Below are 24,485 nucleotides of genomic sequence, written 5' to 3'. Positions count from 1 at the left end.
TCTATGTGCTGTTCTTTATGGTCTTGTTTTCACGTATACTTAGGGATAAAATTACTTAAATTGTTATTCGTTCCTGATCTGTTGAGCATATAATCAAATTAATTTATAAACAATTATACACGTATCATGCTAGAAACACCACACGCACTGTTATGTGAAGTTTATTGTCTTGTATCTAAAATCCTTCTTAACAATGACAGATATGCAAAGTACTACCTACCATCTTTTGGGGCCTCTTTAATCATTTTGATCTCTGTTAGTCAGTTACAGCCTCTTAAGCTGCTTCTAAAAACGGGAGTTAGAACTCTAAATATACAGCGGGGTAATTTTTTAAGCCACGGTACAATGCATGAGTCATTCCAAGCGCTGCAAAACTCTGTAGCTAAATTTAAAGAGAAAAAGGTTACTGAATACAATTCTCCAGTAATACCTGAAAACCCCTTAAGAAGCTTTTGACTTCAAACAGTTCAGTTTTTCCCAAAAAAGGTTCTAACGAAGGGTGAGTACATCACTTCATTGTTTTGCTTTTGGTGTGGAAGTCTACAGGCATTTGGAAGAACCTGCACTGTAGCGTTCCTTATTTCTTCGCTAAGTAGTCAGGAGGAAGGCTTTGATAATGAAGAGCAGAAATCTGATAAACACCCATCTTTACAGTTCTTTAAAATAGTGGTCTACTTTAAAATGGCATATTTTACAAAAAAAAGTAACACTGATCTGGTATGAAGCAATTATCAGATGGTCTGAAATACTATGAACACGTTACTAACACAACAGAAGTTTCCGTCTGAACTAAGAGGGCCTCATGATCTACCTCACAACTCCCAGCACATTAATCAAGCCTCCACTTAAAAAGAGACAGAAATCAAATAAACTCTGTTAACTGAAGTTTTTAATACGTCTGTGTGGTATGTCAAACTCTCAAAGAACCTAGGTTTGGCCATATTATCCCCTCCGAGAACAAGGAAATGAAGATGGATGCCAGGCACCAGGGTGCTCGCTCGCCCTCTCACATCGCTGATTACTCTCTGGATTTCCATCACCAAAACCTGTCCCTGGCTGGCTTCCTTAGTCAGGAGAGGCTTAGAGGTGCACAGCAAGTAAGTGACCGCAGGAGAGGTGGCCGGAGTTCCTCAGCTTACCCTACCACAGCGAGGGCCCAGAGGCAGAAGTGCCACGTCGTGGAGCTTCCCACACAATGCGCCCTTGCCGCGTGGGCAGAAAGCAGAGCATCTTCCCTTCTCCTTGCTGCTGCTCCCTGGAGGACAGCAGGGCAGTAAGCACCTAAGGGCACATTGGATGAGCTACGGGAAAACTCCACGTGCTGTTTAGCTGTGAATTTTCTGATTTCCTTCGATTATGAATAGCTTGAAATCTTGTAAACATGCCGATGCACAGGGCAACATTAACCATGTTTTAATGGTAAGTTTCACAGCTCAACAACGCCTTGAACACCTTTTTTCACATTACAGGTCAGCAGGAAATTATAACTTTCACAGAGACTTGCAGCCGAAGCGCTGCTGTGGTGCTAAAGCAGTGATAGCACGTAGTCTGCCTTCGCCCTTTCAACAGTAAATATTTAAGCGCTTCACGGAGGACACAACTGTGGTTCCCTCTCTGAATGAAACAACAGTGTATGAAGCAGCAATTTCTTTTTGAAAAGGCTGCTTACTGCCTAAGTATGTTTACAAGTTCATACAGCAAAAGCTCCCCTTTCCCAGCAGACAGCCCACGTGAGGCGAGGCGGCCGCTTGACCACAGGCATCGCCTGCCTGGGCTCCTGCCTTAAGGGGAGTCCTGAAAGGCTCTTCAGCTACAGCCAAAGATGTTGCTCGTTAAGGTTATACTGCTAATTAGGAGCTAGTCAACAAAATAAACAGTCTCAGGTCATTTTCGGATATTCTAAAAATCATCATTCCCAAATATTTACTCCAGGGATAAAGGAAAGCTAACAGGAAAATGATGTTTTCGTTCCATTTGAGAAACTGAGGTGTTTCTTCCACAACTGAAGCAGAAAGCAGAGATATCCCCATAATGCATCTGCATCCTAACTTCCAGCACCAAGTACCTGCCCGTTCTGTAGGGCCAGCTTCGGGAGCTCTCATCCCCTCAGCACGACCTCGCCTGTGCCAGCACAAGGCCTGGGCAGCCAGGCAGTAGCGGAGCTAACGTTTGCTTTCTGTTAGCTCACCAGGGATAGACCAGAATACAGCAACACTTGCAGCTGGCACAAGAGAATTACCACCGAGAAATGCACTAGTGTCAGTCACTCGATTCAAACTTGAAGCAGCTATTTCCTGGAAAAAGTATTATTCAAAGAAAAGAGGGGGAAAAAAAAGCTCCATCTTTTCTCTTTTCTTCAGAAAACACCTCCTGGATGCGTATTAACAGCAACACTCATTTTTTTAGCTCAGGCTTCCAGCGATGTGCTGCTGGCTTTCTTGGCTCCCCGTCTGGGGTGGGCGGTGCTCGCATCGCCTGCTAGCACGTAGCACTTATTTTACCTTTCTGCAACCAGTTTTTTTCCCAGTTTGGCTGAAGCCCAACATCAGCAAAATTCAGCAGAGATCTAGGATTACATCTGGCCCTTACAATGAGTTTTCTTCATCCTTTTCCCTTAGTGTTGCTAAGCCAAACGAAAACATCCATCGTACACATGCAGAGGGGGAAACAAAAATGAACAATAACAGGACACTCAAAAGGAGGAAAAAAAAAAAAAAAAGCACAATCCATCAGAGGTAGCTCTATAAACATGTTCCAGAGCTGGAAGGTTTTATACTGTATTAATAACTACCAAGCCATCTAATCCCACAAGTCAGGAAGATATTTCATTTACTGTTTATAAAACCCTCTTCTTTGTTTACTTCCTACCACCCAAACCCAGACGTGGCTAATACCACACATTATACGACCTGGCGTACCACCACATCTCTGGCACGTATGGCCAGCTCTCAGCACACAGCAATTACTTGTTATTTCCCACAGCACGGGACCAGGGTTTATGATACATAAAGCAGATTTCACCCATACCCCTCTGCATTATATCAATGTCCAGAACTTCTAACGTGGCTATTTATGCAAAAGCATTATTGTTTCACTGCCCACATAATTTATGCATATAATTATTCTATCATATGATGTCTGAGAATTTCAGATTCAAAGATTCAATTGGTGGATCCCAACCAACTGCTGCTTTCCATCGCTGCTATACAGTAAACATTCCCTTTAGAAGAGGCTAATGAAGTTGAAAATAATGACTTCCAATTCATCTCTCAGTTACTGGTGTTCAAAGCAGATCTGAGACTAAAATCTGGCTTTCTGCCTAACCAAGCATATTTGCAACACGTACATTATTCCGGTACGTCTAGCTGATACACTGCAGAGTTAAACAAAAAACTCCAGAAATCTTGTTGAATAAAGCATGAATATTATGGGGTAATTAAACCTTAGACCTATCGATTTATAATTCAAACGTGGTTCCTTTGGTTTCCAAGATGTATTATGTTATTGTAATGGATCACTATTGTTCTGTCACAGGATTATTAATTTAGGATAACACACAGTATACGCTATCATTTCTTTTTGTTTTTCATGTATGACATGACTTCTAATATTCCCATCAAATAGATTAATCAAATATATACTGCTGGGACTTCAAAAAAAAAAAAAAAAGGGGGGAGAGGAGTCTGGAACATCAATCAGTAAAAGGCACTTTTACTCACTTCCCATAACACTTAACTGTTTCAGCCTTTATCTCAGATTAGACTATCTGGAGCTGTTTCACAGCGTTCGCTGCCTTCTGACCCACAGGCACAGAGATCCTACAATAACTGCTGCGATAAATAATAGACACTCTTTTACATTTCCCAAGCAACATTAGCTAAACACAGGTCAAAGAAGTATTACAAATTAAATAATGAATTAAAATATCCAGAAGGTTTTGATCTCGTTGCGTACAAAGCACTTCAAAATATCTCTTTGCTTGCAACTTGTTGGTGCTGCCCTGGCACGCTCTGTCCTGGCCAGGCCTCCTGTCCTGCCTGCAGACGTGCTGACAGTCCAAGCACACTGCTGGTGCTCAGCTGAGGAACTCCCAGGCCTGATGCACACAGAAGCAGCAGCACCCCAGCAGCATGCCTCCGTATCACGTTTCTCTGTTTATGTTAAGATATAACGAGGACTGTAGGAGATGTAGTCTTGCTGGCTTATAAAAATCTCGCTGTGATTTGAGGACACGTGAGCCTGTGCACTGACTGGGCCTGTGCACTGCTTGGTTTGTGTGCCCAGCAAGAAACCAGAACAACTGCATGTACCAAGGCTACACGCTCGCCTCACGTGGTTACAGCACTACCAAAACGACCCCAGGCCACACTTCACTGAAATGACGGCAGACAGAGGCAAGCTTCTACCCTGAACATGTCTGTCTGCCTGCAAATGGACTGCAGAGAAGCTTAAAGCTTGGATGGCACGTGAAGCACATCCGCTGCTTCATCAGAAAGCCAAAGCCTCTGCTGGGTGTTCCTGGGGAAGAGAGCACCTCACAACGAGAGGCCCCCATCTTTACACAGATGACCACACAGCATCTTTCTACAGCCCCGAAGCACGCTGCAGACTCAGATCTTCCTCACCTATTTAAAATACATGCAGCGGATCACGTACAAGGAGACCACCTTCATGCCCCCCACAGCCAGCACCAGCTCGCCCCCTACTACGCCTCCTTCAGCCTCCTCCACTGGTAGCTGGGTTTATTTTTATTATTATTTTCTCTTTTTTAGCCATTCCTCCATCACTACCCCCAATAATGGGAGCTGAAAGGATTTCTGTTTTGTTCACTGTTGAATAAATAATGCAAATTTCCCCCAAGGACCGCAAGGTCTGACAAGTATCGTAAAAGACAAAGAAGTCTGCTGGGTCTGCCAGCATCTAGCAGTGCCACACAACCCTCTGTATTTCAGAGGAAGAGAGCCACCATCGCTGGCTGCCAGAGAATTTAGGGCATGTTTTAAATTAATTTATTTATTTTTAATTAACAATGGAAAGTGTTTTCAGCCAGGCATTTACAGGCAGTTCAGCATTTGGTTTTTTTTGTTTTGTCTCAAGCATCCACAGCACTGATTTCTAACATGATCACCAGAATGCGAGTACCTTTCAAATTATTCCGTGTAAAACACAGCATATTATATCAAGACTGAGAAGGATAATTCTCATTTTCAGCTGCTTCCTTATTAAGCACACACACCAGTCTGAGCTGACTTTCTCCCCAGCTGAAGCTTGTATCAGCTTCTTAGAGCAAACCTTGCAAGATGCTCCGGGGCTCTGACCGCACGCCAAAGCAGATGTAAGCATGTGCTCACATTGCATGGGACAGGCCATTCCCAGACTAAAATGGGCTCACTCAGGTGCACCAACTCAAAGTGCCTGACTGAATGCTCAGAACCTTCCCAAATGAAGTTTCCAGCATCAGAAGGCTTTACCTGTGCTGGCACACCACCACTTTTTCATCACAGCTACCTGCGACATGATGAAAAGCTCATTAATTTCAGCTGTAGTAGCAAGCAATTCATCTGCTTTACGGAACTGAAGTCATTTTTCATCTGGCAACGTTCTTAGCAGGAAGAAGATACCTAGAATATGAATACCAGCAAAACTCTTTCCTGCACAAAGTTTTTCAAAATTTCCCATGTTGTGTCACAACACCATTAACTATTTTCAGTTCTATAAATTACTGCCTGACACCAATCTAGCATAACCGTGCTTGTTAGACAGGGCTTTGTTTACACAAAATGAAAATTTAATCTACATCCAAACGTGCTATGCCTTAAAGTCTCTGTGAATGACAGGGATATAACCTTGAGTATTTGTTTGTTCCTTAAGAGCTAAGCTTCACTGCATGAACAGAAATTTGGAAAGCTCGAGCTAAGCTGTTGAAGCCGTATTGTCAAGTAACAGACAGGAGTTTAACATAACCTGGATTCAACAGCAGCACTCTGAAAGCAGCCAAGAAGTCCAAAAGCCATCACTGCAACGTGCCACAGGAAGATGGCAGGAGAAAGGAAGGGCATCTCTAGCTTTTTTTTTTTTTCTTCAGATTCTGGATCTGGCAACGTATTTATTTAAAAACACACTACATTCAACAACTTCATATTAATGCTGGGAAGTGAAACAACAGTTTATGTTGCACTGGAAGGCACAAAAATCCCACCGGTTCCTGCTTATCTGACTCATGTGTGAAATATTTCCTGGCAGCCCAACGGTGAACACCGTGCAGCGCGAGGCTACCAGGAGGCACCCGAGGCAGGAAGGATGCTCGCCCCATGCAGCACCCTCCAGTAGCACTTCTCTGCTCCTGGAAGTAGCTGCCTGAAAAAAGTTAAGCCTTCCTTTTGCAACTCGTGGGGGTAGTAGTGCTGTGCTTGTAACAGTTATCATCACAGCCTCTCTGTGTCAAGCACAACCCTGCTCTTGTAACGCAGCTGAGTTAAATACCGGATGATAAATGCTGAGGTTAATTGCAAAGACAGCAGACTTCTGCATTTAGCATGTCACATCACAGAGCAAAAGGTCTGCCTCCTCTCAACAGCAAAAGTCTGGCACCGTAATCTTACAATATTCAGAAGTGTTCTAACACAGGTTCAACCAATAGAAGAAATAAAACCCTCGATGTGAACCGCATCTGAAGTCAGATGAATAGGAATTTCTTGCTCTCTAAACACAAGCAGAAGCATTAATCACTCCGTGTCACTCCTTCCCATTCTGAGCTTCAGGAAAAATGCAACAGTAAATGGTTACATCTATGGCAAAATACATTGGTTTTGATAATTATACCTCTATGATGATTGAAACTTGACATTAACCAAAAAGATTTGTTAACTATACCCTAAATAAACACAAAAACCCTAAGCTACATTCTGTTCTCAGACCCAAGCTTGTACTGTTAGCTAGATACAAATCTACCCGCCCAAATTTGAAAAAAATCAGACCCATGTTCAAGCTCCAACAAACATACTGTAATGGTGTTCTTCAAGCCTGATTTCTAGTTAAGGATTTAATTCTTGGACAGTATCTTTCAAATGACGACTCAGAACTTTGCAATGGACAACTGCCTGACTCTGAACTGCTGCCTTGGCTTTCCCAGTTCAGGAAGCACAGGCACCACACCCAAAATCTTGTTCAGACCTTTTTTCCTCTCGCCACTTCTGCTTTTTCTCTTCTTCTTTCCAGATGAAGTTCAGTATTTTTAATCTTTTCTCCTAAACCAGATTTATAAAATGTAAGAAGCCTTCATCCACCCAAGTTACTTGGTTCCAAACACAGAGCTACAGTTCCAAAACACAAGGAAAACATCAAAGGCAAATACAAGAAGTTGTCTCTTACAGCAGTTCACTGTTTCCTCTGTCACTTCGGATCTTCCACTTCAAGTACGTGTCTGTAAATACCATGCTTTTACCCAGATCCTGGAGTTATCACAAGCCACCCTACTATAAAAACAGAGCTCCTGAACACACTGATTGCAAAGTGGTGCTGCATGCAAATTGCTCTTACTACACAAAGTTATTTTAAGGAATAAAACCAGCACCTTACTGTGAAAACTTACTTTGGCTTTAGTGTTTCTGTTCGTCTGCAGCTGGGTTTTTTGTTTTGTTGTAAAGGCTTCCATTAACAGCCTAGGTTAACAGTTGTCTTTGTAGCCCTGATCATGCTTCACTTTATTTACAAACAGAAGGATCGATTCCAAGCTACACGAGGAGCATGTCTACTGCATCCCCCACTAGTAGCACAAGTGGGGAAGGAAGAAAACCTACACAGCCCATTGCTGTGAATCAGAACAGAAACCCCACGCTTCAGCTTTTTCAAGTTGGTGCTAGAGAGACAGTGCCTTACAGCTTCACAAAAAAACATTACAAACCTTGCAAACCTTTTTAAAGCTTTTTAAGCAGATTTTAAGTCCTCCACACAGAGAGGACAGGCCAGTTAGCTATATATGGAGAGCTATCAGCATAGCCTATCTCCTGAAAGAATGATAAACTTTTGTGTGAGATGGACTGCTCAGTGTGTGGGAGGGCAGAAGCATGCTGACATTAGCTCAGAAAAATTTGTGAACTCTTAACACTTCTGAATGCAAGCAATTTAAAAGCCCGCAAACTATCCCCCAGGCAGCCATCTCAAATAGTTAAGCACTAAAACGAAACTAAAATTAAATGAGAAACAAGCACAGGAGCTTCACCTTTTATATTGATGGACTACACTGCATAATGCAGTTTGTCATTTGGGGCTTCTGTTTGCTTATTTTAATACCAGTATGTCAGTTGTACTGAATTTTATACGAAGTACTTTTTACAAAAAAATTATATTCGTATTAGTTAAGTCATTGGATTTTTTCCCTTTTCAATCTACTGTCCCCCAGCTGACCACACTGCTGAGCGTGGCCTGTGGCACGAGGCAATAAAATGACGTGGCCAGGAGGAGGAATAACTCGCCCCAGGCACCCAGGGAGCTCACAGCCTGCTCCTGTGCCCACAACTGCTGCAACCTCTGGAGCCGAGCGGGGCCGGCCGCCCTCCCTGCCCTGTCCTCTGAGCACTGGGCCCACTGAGGTCTCCTCTCCTCTCCTGGGCCCAGAACGCAGGGGAGACAGGAGGGACACGGTCTCCTTGACCTGTTTCTCCAGCAGCTCTCACCATTCCCCCTCCTACACACGCATATCTGCACCCGCCTCTGAATTACACATACATCCAAGAATCTCTGTAGGTTGACAAAAAAATCTATAGGACATACAGCACTGAAAAGCACCGACGTTTTCCTCCACGTTTTTGCATCTGTGGAGAGAAGCTGGACGCTGGAATAACTAACCCTCCATTTCTGTAAGGCATACAAATCAAAACAAACAAACAAAAAACACTTCAAATCTTAAACACAGATGCAAAACCATAGTCCCTTTAATTGTTTTTGTTCCTCATTCTACAACACCCACTCTTCGCTACTGACAGTCCGAGCATACAGGAAAACGTTGTTCATACCCTGAAGAGCTTTCCAATTAAACAAAAATTTTCAATATAATGAATACATTCATTTAGATATGACTGGAGGGCTTTACGTTATACAAGAGATTATAAATTATGAAGGCCTTATAGCACATTTGGTGTTCATACATGTGACAGCTTCAGCCAAATTCTGCCTTACACTCCTCGGTTTGTCCAACTAGTTGACAAAGATGCACAACCTCATGCACTGTCTGCATTTGCCCTCAAAACATTTTTGTAATCCTACACAAATGACTGTGAAACATTCTGCTCCTAATCAATCGATAATCCTGTGCAGAAAACAGGCTGGGGCAAATATCCTCTTCCAAGCCTTTTAGGTACCAGACCACCATTTGAAAACATTATATGGAAGTAGCATTAACCTAAAATCCAACACATGAAGCTAATGAGTTGGGGGAATTATTGGGATTGGGGGGGGCTAAATTTAATGCAATGTCAGAGGGGTCCAGAAAGAAGGCCTTCTTTTTTTTTTTTTTAAAAATAAAGATACAAAAACTGTATTGAAGACTATATTCAGATAGCCCAGGTTCAGAATGGCACTGCACAAATATTATTCTATACCAATAAAAAGTAAAAGATATTTTCTCATTCTCACATTGCAATGCAATATTTGAGACTGAAAATCTACAAATAAATATACGACTCATGAGAACGTTTAGCCAGTTCATAGCAATGTATAAATACTCTTCAGAGTCATCTGACAAACATAACAGCTTTAAAATATTGGACAAAGCTAACTTTCTGCAGGCCCTTCCAATTAAAACCAACAGTGAAATAAGGTTGGCAATTTAAAAAGATTATATCAAAAATTTTAATTGCTCTTCAGAAAGATAATTCTATCAGCATAATGCATGACGAAGTCTGCAGTATTTTATTTTTTCAAATCAGGTTTGAGTGATGCTCTGCAAAAAAAAAAAAAAGCAGCAGAGGAAAAGAGTTATCTGATCAGCATGTTACACCCACAGGCTCAGAGTGTTTGTGGTTCATGAACATCTCTCTACTGTGAAGAAAATAAATTCTAAAAAAAAAAAAAAAAAAAAAAAAAAAAAAAAAGTAAACGCTTGCTCTGGCCACAATCCTGAAATCAGCTTTGGAAGATTCTTAATTGAAATCCCACCAAAGCAAGCTAGGTAGTTCCTGGAAGGTCCCAGCTCCGGAAAAAAAGTTGAATGCAGTTGATAATTCCTGTTCATGGGTAACCTATCTCATTAGTACCTTATAGATTATAATCAAAGCCCATACAAAGACTTTTAAACTTCTGGACTAATTTCTGGACTTAATTCATATAGTTCTTAACTATCAATACAGCATTGAGCCAATTTTCATACCTGTTCCTTGAAAAGTTAATGGTAGCAAGAACTTTTACTGAAGAACAATGTTATTGTCATTCTGGCGTAAGCAAGAAAAGCTACAGGAGCTATTTATGCAACTCACCACAACCTAAAAACACCGTCTCTCTCTTCTTTCACCACAAACTTTAAAAATCTTCTCCAAAAATGGTGCATCTAGCCCTACAGCTGTAGGAGCAAAGCAGACAAATCTCAAACCTTGTTCAATCATTCTTTACCTGAAGACAAAGCAAACTGCTATTTCAAAGGGATTTTAAAGTAAAACTTGAAAAACTTCAGTCGGGACTAAAGCAGTCCTGGATACAAACCAAGACATCCAGTGGTTTAATTCCCTGGACTTAACAGGCACACTCAAAGCGGAGACTTTTCTAGCCTAGAGTTCTTTCTGTTGCTTTTTGTATGTGCTATAATCGAAGAAAATGAAGGTGTAGCAAACTGTACTCTTAACCACACAAACTGAAACCAGCTTGAGTCATCTTCTTGGGAAGCTGTGGAAAAAAAATGCAGAAGACCTCATGTTCACAGAAGTTGTTGCACGCAGCCACTTCTTGCTACTACACTTGTGTTGCCTTTTGCATCTGGCCTCTGCAGCCCAGTTTTAATAAAATCGGTGTGCAGTTTATAGAATGAGCTGAATTATCAACACTTCCTTTGCATATTTAACCAAAATCTGAAGTTCAGATGTATGCATGCATATACATACATTCATGTATTAACAGTGAAAATATACAGTACTGTCCTGGTTTCAGTTAGAACAGAGTTAATTTTCTTCCTAGTAGCTGGTAGAATGCTGTGTTTTGGCTTAGGATGAGAAGAGTGCTGATAACACCCCGATGTTTTAATTGCTGCAGAGCAGTGCTTATACATGTACTAAGCCAAGGACCTCTCAGCTTCTTGCTCTGTCCTGCCAATGGGCAGGCTGGGGGTGTAGCAAGAGCTGGGAGGGGACAGACCCAGGACAGGTGACCCAAACTAGCCAAAGGGGTATTCCATACCATCTGGGGTCATGCTGAACAATATATAGGGTGGGCTAGCCGGGGGGAGGGGGGCCAGACTGCTCGGGGTTAGGCTGGGCATTGGTCAGCGGGTGGTGAGCAATTGCATTGTGCATCACTTGTTTGTGCACACTATTAGTAGTAGTACTATTATCATCATTGTTATTATTATTATTATTGTTATTATTATTTTCCTGTCTTATTAAACTGTCTTTATCTCAACTCACGGGCTTCACTTTCCGTTTCTCTCCCCCATCCCAGAGAGGGAGGGGGGAGGGTGAGCGAACGGCTGTGTGGTGTTTAGCTGCCAGCCGGGTTAAACCACAAGTATTTGTGAAGATAACACTGGAATCATTACTTTGGGCATGTCCTGTGATCAGAATTCAGAAACATTCAGAAATTCTTACATAATGTTAATTCAGAAAGGTCTTTAAGGTTAATTCAGGAAGTCTTACATAAGGTTACACACTCAGGAAGACCAAGGAGCACATTATTCCTGATATCTAGGAACTACAATTCAGCCCAAAGAGCAAAGAACTTGTACCTTTTTACCCTAAAGAGCAATGCTGGACTTTAAAATAACATGACAGTTTCTATAATACCTGTTTCCAAGTTGTCCTTTGGCTCTGTAAGAGAAAATCTAACGCAGGCCAGCTGCTGATGTAAAAATGGGCAAACATTTTTGCTGTTTCTTTTGTTTGTTGTTCCCGAAGGAGTAGCATAGGGGAGAATTAACGATAACTTGCAAGTGCCTGGGAGGCAACGTCAAACCTTTTGCACAAGATGCTATCGACACTGCAAGCCAAATTTATGACTGCAGCACTGGGCAGTTACAATAGCTCAGCACCATCTCCCAGTTGCTTATCAAACCATGGTGAACAGAAGTTAATTCATTCCAAATCTCTGTGAGAACCATGCTAAAAATTTTCCAAAGAAAAACCTGCCACACTAATCAGTCACTCTGTTTCAGCACACAACATTAATCGAGGCTCACAATTTTGATCAGGCTGCAGAGGATTGGAAGTTTTGACATTGGCTACAATACAATGTTCCTGAAGTCTTTTCTCCCCCTCTTCGGAATAAATGCTTCAACTGCCTAATCAGATACAGCTGAAATGCAACTTACAAGGTAAAGCTGAGATGTGGTCTAACATCGGAAGTGTCATTTACACTAAAATACAGTAGGCAACATTCTCAATCTGTAAGAGAACCATATTCTGTTTTGTGCTAGCAGTAAGCATTAAGCCCTTCTAATAAATAGAAGATTTTTAATCAAAGAAAAAAGGTTATCAACAACAGCAAAAATGTTAAAATGCATGCTACGAGTTCAATGCAGTTCTCAAATACAAGAATATTTATTTAAGAAGTATCCCCTCTCTCTCTCTCCTGCCTCACAAACGAGGAAAGGTTACAAGTACAATATTATTGTGCACTTCTGCAGTTTAAAAAAGAAAAGAACAAGAGAGAGCAGCCCAAAAGCACCATCCACTCAATCAACAACACAGTATTAAGAAATTACTTATTCAAGTAAGCAAGCAACCCTTGCATGACAGAAAATAGCTAACCAATGGAAAACAAAATTTGGATCCAACTATAACTAGTGCCATGCTAGTCAACTGAGCCTAGAGCTAACTGAGGAGTTACGTGCCACGCACAGAGCGATAAATTTATATTAACCTACATGAAACCTCTCAAGTGCCTACATCAAATAGAAAACAATATTGTAAATCAGTAGTGGAAAGATTTAAGATGAAATTTCAGAAGACAAATAAACCCTGCCACATTCCATGTACATATGATCCTTCATAGCTGGAAGAGCCCTAGGACACTGTCAGGTCTGAAAAAAATAACTTCTTAATTATAGCATAGCTCTTGAGGAATGTTATCTAAAACTTCTTTTCCAAAAAATCAGTAATTTTAACTGAAATTTTTTTCATCATGTCACATTGACGCAGGCATATAGTACCCTCATAAAAACCATCACCTGATTAATAGTTATGCATCCAGGAGGACTACCTCAATTTTTATTTGTTACAACAGTTATACACTGGCAAAGGGAAATTAAAATTCAGGAGAATGCATGCTACAGCAAAGCCTGAACAGAAAAAGCTTCAAGATACACGGGTCACAGTAAGGTCTTCCTCTCTCCTGACTCGGCCTCTCCTGCTGCTCACTCATGCAGGGAGATCAGAGCGTGGTGGCTGTGATATTTCCACGGCAACACTGATGACAGTGATGTCACAGATTCAACCCTGACATAGCTTCAGGATCAAGTACACAGAGCAGATGGGATGCGAGGGAGAAAGCCCCTATTTAAACACAAATCTCTTTCATAAGAAAGAAAGGCGTGAGCAAAGAAACAGGTGAATGGATCACATTTTCAAGTATGATATATTCAAAAGATTATCCTAGCATGAAAATCTATTTAAAGGCAAGACCTACAATACAGGCTAACTGTCAAATTTGTTAGGCCTTATAATAAACCAACCTTGAAAGCTCCCTGTTTAGCATGACAAGCCTCGTACTCTGTTTCTAGAGTGGCGGTGAAGACATCACATTTTTATCCCTCGTGAATTTCCCTTAAGTAACTTTAACATCCAGACATATTAATTGGATACATTATTGCAGTCGTAGCACCACATGTAAATATAACGTCAGGCCCTCTCTGGAAAGAGTTTGTTATCTGAATTAGGTATAACATGAAAGAACATGAGAAGGGGGACAGAAGAGGGTGCCCCCGCAGCACAACCACAGGTGCAGCCTCCACAGTAACTCTGCTCAGGGCTACACACAGGTCTCCTAAAGGGGCTGCTCTCCACAGAAGGGAACTGGTGAACAGCACGCTGTGCCCACCTAGGCAGGCAGGGAAAGGGACCAAAACCAGAATTCAGACCCAGGTGGTCAGTCAGGAGCCCCAGGTAACAAATAGCGGTTTCTTACAATGGTCATGATAGAATAAAGCCAAACAAAAGGCACAGGTCAAAAGGGGGATAAAAGGAACTAGAAGGCTACAGATCCACATTCTGATCATGGAAGGAAAAACACATTGTTCCAGATTTCAAGACCAAGACCTGGCAGGATTATCAACAGTCTAGCTCTCAGGAGGGAAAGGATGAGAGGAGTTGAACAAGACCTGCTGCCTGATGCTGGGCCTGAGCTGAGATGCAAATGGGTCTCCAAGAAAGGGTGTCAGATGGAGGCAGAGACTGAAGCTGCAATACAGGGAGCAATCTATCAGAAGTAGAGTAGCTAAGCAGGATTCACAGTTGTCATCTACGAAATTAGCAAGGTAAAAACTGCAAGAGTGAGCAAACAGAAGACAAATGTACCATGACACAAAATAAAACAGCAATGACCAAGGTGAGGAAAGCCAGTCTGATTCCTTAAACCACAACTGTACTGACAGCAAATCAAAAAGGCTGACAGTAAGTAGAAGGATGCTTGCTGGTCACAGTATTATATATATATATATGTATATATATATATATATATAAAAACAAGGACTGCAACAGGACCAAGATGTCATTCTACAACTAAATAAGCACAGCATTATAAGGAAGAAAAAAAAATAAAAAAGTTCAGAGGAACCTGAGATATCAATAACAGATAGTACACGGTAGAGTAGGTACAGAAAAGCCTGTTGTGACTGTCAGTCAGTCACTGAAAAGAAAAGGAAGACCTAAATAGCTACGATTGTTTAGCTTCAACAAAAACTTGCTTTGTAGACACACTAGGCAGGTATGGTTTACACCATGAAGAAACAAAATGAAATAGTCAGGTTTTATATACTTCTATAAGCTCTTCCGTAGGCTTCTAACTTACTAAAATAGTAAGCTCAAGAAACAGCAGCCATTAGCACAGCAGGATAAGAAATATGCTCAATTTTAAAGTGTAATTTATTGTACTTACAGTTGTGATTAAGACACAACTGTCACAGGCTAACATGGCTACATGACCCCAACAAGACTTCTTCTCTCCCGGTGTTTCTAAAAGGCCAGTAACCTTGGAGGATAACATGACCTGAGTTCCCCTAGTGGAAATTATAGAGGTTACTTTAATTTTAGCACTGGAAATCCCATCATCTTTTTACACCCAAGATGAAAAAAGCCTCTCTCAGGTAACTCTTGTAGTACTAGATCTCTTTACCACATGCTTGTAGAGCTGTGAAACCAAGAGCTAACACAAGTGCAAGTCAGAACTCATCGCTGTTTGTGTCATGTACCACACCAAAGCATCTGCCAAACACAAGCTAGAAATAATGTTTATTTTTGCTGTTTGGAAAAGAACTTTCTTCTTCCCTGTGACACTAATTGAAACGAATAGTCCACTGATACGCAGAAGCCAATTGCTCTGCTAAAAGAAATCTTATACAAAAATCAACGTTTTCTTAGGATCTGTGGAAGCTACGCTTCAAGTCCAAGCTTTGCAAGTTTCTAGAGCAAAAATATTTTTACAACAACCAAAAGGAAATCATAACAATAGAAAAAGCATGACAGCTATGAATTAACACATTAATAGGTTTTAAAAGGCAATACAGTAACCACAGTCATTTTCTAATACAATCCCAATCTGAAAGCAGTTCATAACATTAGACAAAACTAGAGCAGGATACAAACAAGGTGTTTTTTTTTTCCATTTCTTATTTCTATAAATACCAGTAAGCACAGTACATTACCTTCATTTTTGGATGCTTGACATTTTACCTTCAGTACCAAATCAAAGGTACGTTCTGGATTTTCCCTAAGAGAAACAAACACAATTGATTAATCTTACAGATGTTTCAGACAGCGTAAATCATTTTCTACAGTGTTACACCTCTTCTGTTCTGTTTGTACAGAATAAATTAAAATAAATTAAAATTTCATTAAAATAAAATTAGAAATCAGATTGGTACCTCCACGGAACTAAGTCACGTTTTCCTGTACAGTGTTAAAAAAAGAACAAGGAAGATAAATAAATCACATAATTTAGGTTGTTTGATACTGTCATTGCATCAAAACAGCTTTTCAGTGGCTCTACCACGTTTAACAGTTGGAAAAAAAAAAGCACTACTAAAACCTTTATCAAATGATCCATTTGAAACACACTAAAGGGAATCCCAGGCAGCCTTTTCTAAGGTTACCTCTCGTTTCTACTTAAGAGGAATAGTTTATCATTGAACTCCCATTTTAATGCCATGCTTTTGCCACTGTCCTTTGGATGTGCCTGATCACCACCACAAGGCCGCAGATCACCGAGCTTCCTCTGTCACAAGATATTGATCGTCAGTGTTACAGGCTGAATCTCAGGCACGATTCCACGAGTGAGAAAACACTGCGGCAGCGCCTGGGGACGGGCACGTTCCCGACCCAGCCAGCCAGAGGGTGTGGGGAGATGGGGCCCCCACTTTTAACAGCCACCCCGGGCAGTGCTGTGTCCTTTTGGTAAAGGCACACCTGATGGTAACGGAGGGCACATGCTAAAGCAGGTAGTGCTCTTCCTAATCCAAAACTGCATTGTTATTAAAATAGTTCGAGTTGCCACTGCTCTACCATCCAGCTCTCTCTGGCTACCAAGCACGCTGCTATTTATATTAAAAACAAGCGGTATAACCGCACCCATATCAATTATCTATTTAACCACATAAAAGGCTGGCACTTGAACTTCTTTCTTCAGGTAATGCTCCTCCTGGAGTTTTAGGTAGATTAAAAAAAAAACCCGGACTTGGTTCCAAGTTTCTAGAACGCTTCAGACAAAGGGTGCAGCAAGTTAATGCTCCGTCATTTCTTTAAAGGCAGCTCTGAATGAAATCCAAAGGCTGAGCTGGGGAAAATTTCAGCTGTCACAAATTAATTGATTCAGTTCGTGCTTTCAGTGACCTCAGCACCATCATCGCCTGACATATGCAATTACAGTCTAATTCAGGTTACCGAGACATAGCCCTCCCATATCACAATCTTCCCTTGCATTATAATTTCAAGCATTTAGCTGGAGAAAAATGCAGGACCCACAGACCCTGCGCACAGGCAATCCAGCCCTGCTCAGCTACAAGCCTGGGGGCTGGAGGTGAGGCTGGGGCTCAGGTCAGTGCCTTGCTCCTGCAGCTGGGAGCAGGTTCAGAGTGACACAGGAGAGGCTCAGCTTCACTTGGCCCGCCGAGGTCCTTCCTTGACACCAAGTGCCACTTCCCTGTGACCTTGCCCAAGCTGAGCTCGTTTCACCCCTCCACGTGTCCCCGGGTTGTTTTTAAGACGAACCAGCCCTCCTGTGCCAAACACCCAGCCAGGGCTCCCCGCTCCACAACCACCGGGCACGCTGGGTGGGGGAATCCCTCACCACCCCCCCTACACCTGCCCTTCCAGAAGACCCCTCCCAGGCTCCCTCCTCACACGCAGCAGTGTCAGAGCCCCCGGAGGGCTGCTCGGCAGCAGCCCTGTTCCTGCCCACCCCGCAGCCGAGTCCCCCCTGGCTGCACCTGCCGCAGGGGCAGGCGGCGGAGCGGCCCCGCAGCCCAGCCCCCGGCCCCCGGCCCCGCCACCATTTCACGGCCGAGCCCAGGGGCGCTGCCCCCCTCTGGTCCCCGGGGGCTGGCGGGCGGCGAGGGGCGGCCAAGGGGCTCCCCCCACCGCCTCCCTGCCCTCCCCTGCCGCCGGTCGCCCCCGTGCCCGGCTGTCACTCAGCGGCCGGTGGGCGCCCCGCCGCCTCCCTCGCTCCCTCCCTTCTTTCCCTTCCCTTCCCCTCCTCTCCCCTCCTCTCCTCCCCCGCCGCGCCGGGCGGGCCCGGCAGGCCCCGAGGCCTCGTTGCGGGCGCCCCCCACTCACTTGATCCTGCTGTCCATGGCTGCATCGCGGGCCCCGGCCGGCACGGAGGGAGGCGGGGAGGGACGGGCGGGAGGGCAGCGCCGGCCTCGCTCCCCCCTTGGGCCCCGGGGGCGGCTCAGCGCGGCGGCGGGCGGCGGCCCATGGCTGCTCCCCTGCGCTGCGCTGCGCTCCCCCGGCTCGGGCCGCGACTGCGGCGGGGAGCGGCGGCGCCGCCTCCTCCCCCCGGCTCGCAGTTCCTGTTGCGGCGGCTCCGGCACCTTCTGGCGGCCAGGAAGGGCCCGGCCGCGGCGGCACCTGAGCCTCAGGGCCCGGGGCTGCTCCGCCGCCGGGCCCCGGAGCAGCCGGGGGGGCGCCCAGCCGGCCCCGGGCAGCCGCTGCCCGCTGCGCTGTCGGCGACAGGAGTGTCGCGACAGGCTGGCAGCATCGCCCCAGCCGGACAGTGTGTCCCGCTCGCGGCCCTTTTTTATATGTGGTGGAGAAGTGAGGGGTTTTCTTGCTAAAGGTCATAAACTCGGGGTTGACCCGCGGTGACTTGGCCGGGCTGCAGCAGCTCGGGGAGGTGCCGGAGTAAGCGCAAACACACCAAAAAAAGCTTTACACCCTCCAGTATCTGCAGTCGGTTTGGAAAGGAAGGAGAAGTAACACTGGCCTCCAGAGTCTGACAAGTCTCGCTCAGCTGATAGCCCAGCGCCCACCTACACCAAGCACCCTTCAGCAGGAACATAGCATGGGTGTAAGGGAAAGCGCGCACACAAACACACACACACACACACACACACACACGCACACCTCCTTCTGGAACACCAGGCCAAAGAGAAAGCTTCGCTCATTTCACCCCCAGAAATCAATCATGGTATCAACAGTTGAAAAGAAGGAAAAGATTCAGGCCAATTATATATTAAACACATAAAACAGCATTAATGCATTACCGAGGCTGAAAGAATCGAATATTCAAAAGCCAGGAAATTACGAAGACGGGCTTTTCCAAAGCAATATCGTTTTGGCTTCGTTACACATCCTACACACCTCACAGGATATAGATTAAATAATAATAAAACGTAGCGAATGTGCAGCGAACCCAACTGGATGTTGTGGCAGAAACGTTAGCTTTGGGAGTTTCCTGGTTTTCAAGTACTTACTTTCCCAGCCTTCATTTTACAACAAGTCTTGGCTGTGTTTAGCAGACTGCATTTGCAGCTCCCCCTGAAGTAAATGAAATTGTCTGGGACTCTGCATCCGTAACACATAACCATGCACCTCACATAGCTCGGGGTTTGGCTTTTAGAGAAATCCTGAAACCTGGATCGTACACCACGAGAGGCCCTGGAAGCAGGCAGCCTTAACACACTGCTGCTAAATTTAACTTCTCTGATAAGATCAACCTGGACTAAAGGGCAGGGAAAGAGTGGGTGCGGTGCCTGCCCGTGCTCCACACCCAGAGATGGGCAGAGCAAAGCAGGGACAGATAGCCCGAGCAGATAGCCCAAGCCACTGGGCTGTGATGCCAGAGGCAGTGGCCGCATCCTGTACGCAGGGGAAGTGGCAGAAATAAAAGGGCTGCAGCAGCAGCAGCAGTGAGTCGAGCTGGGTGCAGCTCACTGAGAGTGCACGTGGGGAGGGAGGTGAATCGTGCCTGTACGCCTCTCTCTGCCTCCCTTCCGCCCTCCGTCTCGGGCCCCATATGCCCTATAAAACACACGGATTTCGAAACCCGTTGCCGCAAAAAATGGCCCACAATCTCGCTGGATTGAATTTGGATTGGGTGATTGCCCAAACAAAACAGTGAGACACTTTATGCATGAAAAAAACTCGATTTTGAAGCGTACCAGAAGGAGGACAAAAAGCTGTGCTTCAGGATTTCGGTAAACCAGTATTTTGGATTATATTAAATATTTTATAAGGCTGCTGTGAGTTTCTTTCACTCTTGTCCTAAACTACTGGTGCTTACCACTTTTCCGGACAGAAGAGCCATCTGACAGCCTGTCAGGTACGTCTGCTGTGCAGCCCTGGCCTGGCTCCAGGACCGGTGCCCTTCTGGGCAGATATGACCATCAGGTCCCTCAGAATTTATTTTGCTATAATTGGAGGAAAAAAAAGAAACAGGCAGGGTTTCTTTCCCAGAGTACCTACATGTCTTGTCACTAAGAGTAAAATGATCGGATCTTCAGGTGATAGATACACTGCCTCACGCCTTGCCTGCCTGCAGGAGGAGCAGAGAAAGTTCATGTGCAAAATTGAGGCTACACAAGATAAAACGCTGATGAGATGAGCCTCACATCTCTCACAGCCATTATTCCCGTCTCTGTGAAAACTTAAGGAGACCTCTCTGCCTAGGTTACACGTAGTTCGTATTTTCAAGACTGCCTTATAACCACAGCAGCTGGAGAGTTACTTTATTACTATTTTTTAATGAAACACAATGTTTTAGGAAAGGTTCTGGTGTTCAAAACCACTTCTTCCTGCCTTGTTTTAACCCTGGGAAAGGGTTAAGGCAGAAGGAGAAACTGAAAGAAAATTCTGATAGCTACGCAGAGAATGGATTGCTTCAGCGTACTCTGAAGCTGCAAACATCTAGTTTACTTTTTGTTAATTTTTCTTTTTCTTTTCCAAATTAGAACCACAAAACAAGTGATATTTGGACTTTTCAGAGTCAGCTATTCTATCAGGTAATCCAGAAGACAAAGCATTTTTATTTATGCTTTGTATAACTGTAAAATGGCTGAAGTCTGCCTAAGTTCTCCTTAAAAGGTTAGCGTAGGGACTAGTATAAGAGGATTTGCTGGAGGCGGGGGGACAGGGGAGAAGAACACTTATTTCATAGATATGAGCAATTAAAAACTTTGTAATTTAAAGATGAAGATTCCTACTCAATCTTACTTGTAGCTAGCCAGCAGTAAATACTCATTACTCATCTTTGTACCGCTGTAATAATGTGAAGAAACCCTAAAGCTCCTAGAGGTACGTGTACCTACTGTTTGGCCCATCTGTGCTATCAGTAAAGGAGAGCTTGCTGCAATTCCAACGGGACCTGCAAGGCTCCGTTTTCTCCCTGACTGATTAATGCATCACAGTAAGTACAAGCTTGCATGAAAGACCCCCAAAATCTTACTTCACCCAAATCAGATAAAGAGAGGATGGAAACACCAACAGGGCAGCTCCAGCTCAAGGATCAATGTACCAAAATGTGTAGGATACTTTGGAGTTTATAACCAAATTCAGTATGGAAACAACAGGAGACGTAGTTGAGAAACACCAAACAAAAGTCAAAAACGAGCATCCACATCCCTTCTAATATGGAGCAATCTGCCATTCTCTGCCAAATCAAAACCATGTGGGTTTGGGTCTATAAAAGTTATGCAGAGTGCAGTTCAAATCTCAAAAAGGGATATGAGAAACAGACAAGGAATGGCCACACATCATGTCACTTGGGAACAGTGGAGCAAGCAAGAAAAGTTACGTGAGAATCCAATCACTTTTTTAAAGCTGAAACCATTACGTACACACAGTTGGTGATTTTCTTTTGGCAGGGAGAAGGTAGAGGGGACAGAGAGAAGGGAAGAGCACACAGCCTGTGGAAACAACAATCTCTCTGTTAAGCATTTAGCATGGGGTGAATTTGAATCCTCCCCATGTGAACTGCAAACAAGTATGCTTCATGTGAGGAACCCGCAGGGACTGCAGGATTTACCCTACAAACAAAGGCAATCCTAGGAAATTATGGAGGTTTTAGCAATCGCTGACTGAATCCACCTCTCTACAGGTCAAATCTCCCACTCCACTCCCACTCCAACTGACTCCACCAAAGTTGTTTGTTGTTTTTTTTTTTCCCCCACTCAGTTCTGAGTTAGTAGAGAGTTTTTGCCACCCCTGTAAGGCAGAGCACAGCCCTAACGAATTAAGGGATCTTAAGTACCACAGAAGCGTTCCTTGGCCAGGTATATTTAATTCAATAGTAAAACATACTACAAATTAAAACCAGAGAAACCAAAAAAGTCTTCCTCTTAAATGCTACCGAAAGCAGTAAGGAGATTTCCTGCAGAACGCTGTTAGCAGAGCTTGCGGAAAAAAGATGTTCCCTCCTGGGAATATCAACAGGTTTGTCAAAAATGGCAAAGTAGGAAGAGATGCAACTTCCTATTGTGTGGTTATAACAAAACATTTCCTGGAACACGTTTGTATGATCAGAAATATATACCTTGTACCAAGAATTACTTCTTTGTTTGCCACAAACTCTGCCAATATGGGGATTGCTTTTAGTCCTTGTTCCTTCAAGTGACTTCAAGTCATTTTATGCTATCTCAGCTGCTACCAGTGCAGCTCCTAACAATGTAATCACCTAATCACACCTCACAGACTTGGAAAACATTTCTTAGAGCAAAATACTGACCTCACGGAGAATTTGCTGTTCATTTCAATGGGATTGGAGATGATTTTCTTACCCCCTTGTTTGTTATGCGTACTCATCACAAATTGTAAATGCAGAAACAATGTAATCTCCCTACACAAAATCCTCCAAATCTGCACATTCACAAACATCAATTTACTGATTAAACTTCTTGGCCATAACTAACATGAGACAATACTTAAGAGAAAATACTTAAGAAACCTACAAAAAAAGATACCTACACCAAGTCATTTCATAACTCGGCTTCTTTAGGCAGTCATTGACTCAAAGTAGACCTCTTCTAAGAAGCCTGGGAAGATTAAGTAAACATATATAGTAAATATGCCTGCGATGATTCTTTGCATTTATTGACTATTTGCACAATTCATCCAACCAACTTTTTAATCTTTTAACATTATTTATTCTAAACAAACAAAAAAGTAAGAAGCTTAAGTTTTCCTGCATAAGAACAGTTTCTGATTTGAGAAAAATGCAAAGTAAATGTGATACCTTGAAAAGGTAGAGATGTGACTGAGTAGGACTTCTGTGTGGAACTTTTGTTGTGGTACCATTAAAGTTCAGGGATGCAACAACCCAGTAGCTGTCAATGTCCCCTCAGCAATGCTGCGTGCAAAGGCTAATCTGCCCAAACATGCATGCCCAGGTAAACACGGTCATAAATTAATCAGTGAGCACCCAGGGAGAGATCACTACTTAGATAGGAATTATGATTTCCAGGCTTTGTAATCAATACATCCTACCAAGGAGCCTGAGAAAGCAGGTCTTCTTAAGCAGGTCAGCTGGCGTAGCTGTCAAACTCATCAGCTTACATTAGTATGCCGATTTAAAATGAACATTTTCATCACGATCAGTAACAGGACAAGTCGTTGCGTAGAAACTACCTGACTTGAAAATACATGACCCAGTTTGTATAAGATAGAATCATGATACTTTTTTGTTCCTTTTAGCTGTTTTTGTTGCTATGTAGAAAAGGTTTTGAAATATTCCATGCATTTTCTGTAAAGCAAGTGTCAAAATCTCTTTTGATTCTGAAATCAGACGCTTGTGCTACAAATGAAATTGTATTTAGTAAAACCTTAAATTGCAAGTTTAATAAAGAGGCTGAAGGAATTTATATGAATACACATCCAGACTACAGAGTTTTAAGAGCTAAAATGCTCAAAAGGTTAAAAGTTTATGATACGGCTATATTAAGCACTTGTTTGTAGGTAGCATTTGCAAATCCTCACAATCTGATCTTTAGTACCTTTTGTTAGTTAGTGCCATAGCCTGCAGAAGATGTCAAGTACACGACTAGTAAATATTTACAAGCCTTCAGAAGGTTTAACCAGACATTTGCTTTACCTGTGTAGTCTTAATGTCTTACCAGTGGTCTGTATATAAATTTAGAAAAAAAAGATAAATAATCTTTTCATGGATGCTGATCTCAGCTAATAGACAATTTAGGAAAATTCTTTGTGTGAATTTCTCATTTATTCAGATGGGAGTGCTGACAATCTAACAGCAGAACAAACCACCCAGCAGCTCTACTGCCCAAATCCAGCTTCAGCCTGCGAATACCAAGAATTTCTCGGTGGACGTTGATTATTCACAGGAGTGCCTGAAAACAAGCAGTGGTCTTTGCCCAGCTTGTGCTCAGATACAAGTCAAGCACCTCCAGCTGCCCCCCTGCGAGCATGTTCAAAGAAATGTACGACTGACAAGAGAAACTGAACTGCTCTCTTCTGATTGTCAAAAAAAAAAACACTCCCAGAAAGGTTCAAGAAACACTGATGGCCACACCAAGGGAAAGTATCCAGCTCTTTCCCACAGTTAGTGATTACTGTGGAGATCTTTTCAGTCCAGCATATAGTTTTCTAAGCAAGAATGTTTTAGTGAGGCAGTGGGGTCAGCCGATA

At 43.2% G+C, this 24,485-nt stretch overlaps 1 protein-coding gene across 2 annotated transcripts in view; it reads right to left on the bottom strand.

The window, feature by feature from the left end:
* The window catches only part of DENND1B (DENN domain containing 1B), a 158,151-nt gene extending 139,517 nt beyond the window's left edge, over positions 1-18,634 (bottom strand). Inside the window, exons 1-2 of one of the 2 annotated variants that reach the window (XM_027463101.3) lie at positions 18,183-18,634; positions 16,058-16,122 (exon numbers count right to left, since the gene is read on the bottom strand). In XM_027463101.3, coding sequence (XP_027318902.1) covers positions 16,058-16,122; positions 18,183-18,199 — 82 coding nt within the window. In that variant the 5' untranslated portion in view covers positions 18,200-18,634. The remainder of the gene's footprint in view (positions 1-16,057; positions 16,123-18,182) is intronic. The other variant, XM_027463102.3, reaches the window with a different exon arrangement.
* Between the last annotated feature and the right edge of the window lie 5,851 nt (positions 18,635-24,485).

Source organism: Anas platyrhynchos, chromosome 8 (genome assembly GCF_047663525.1).
Source record: "Anas platyrhynchos isolate ZD024472 breed Pekin duck chromosome 8, IASCAAS_PekinDuck_T2T, whole genome shotgun sequence".
Taxonomy (NCBI): Eukaryota; Metazoa; Chordata; class Aves; order Anseriformes; family Anatidae; genus Anas; species Anas platyrhynchos.
This window is presented reverse-complemented; position numbering and strand designations above follow the sequence as displayed.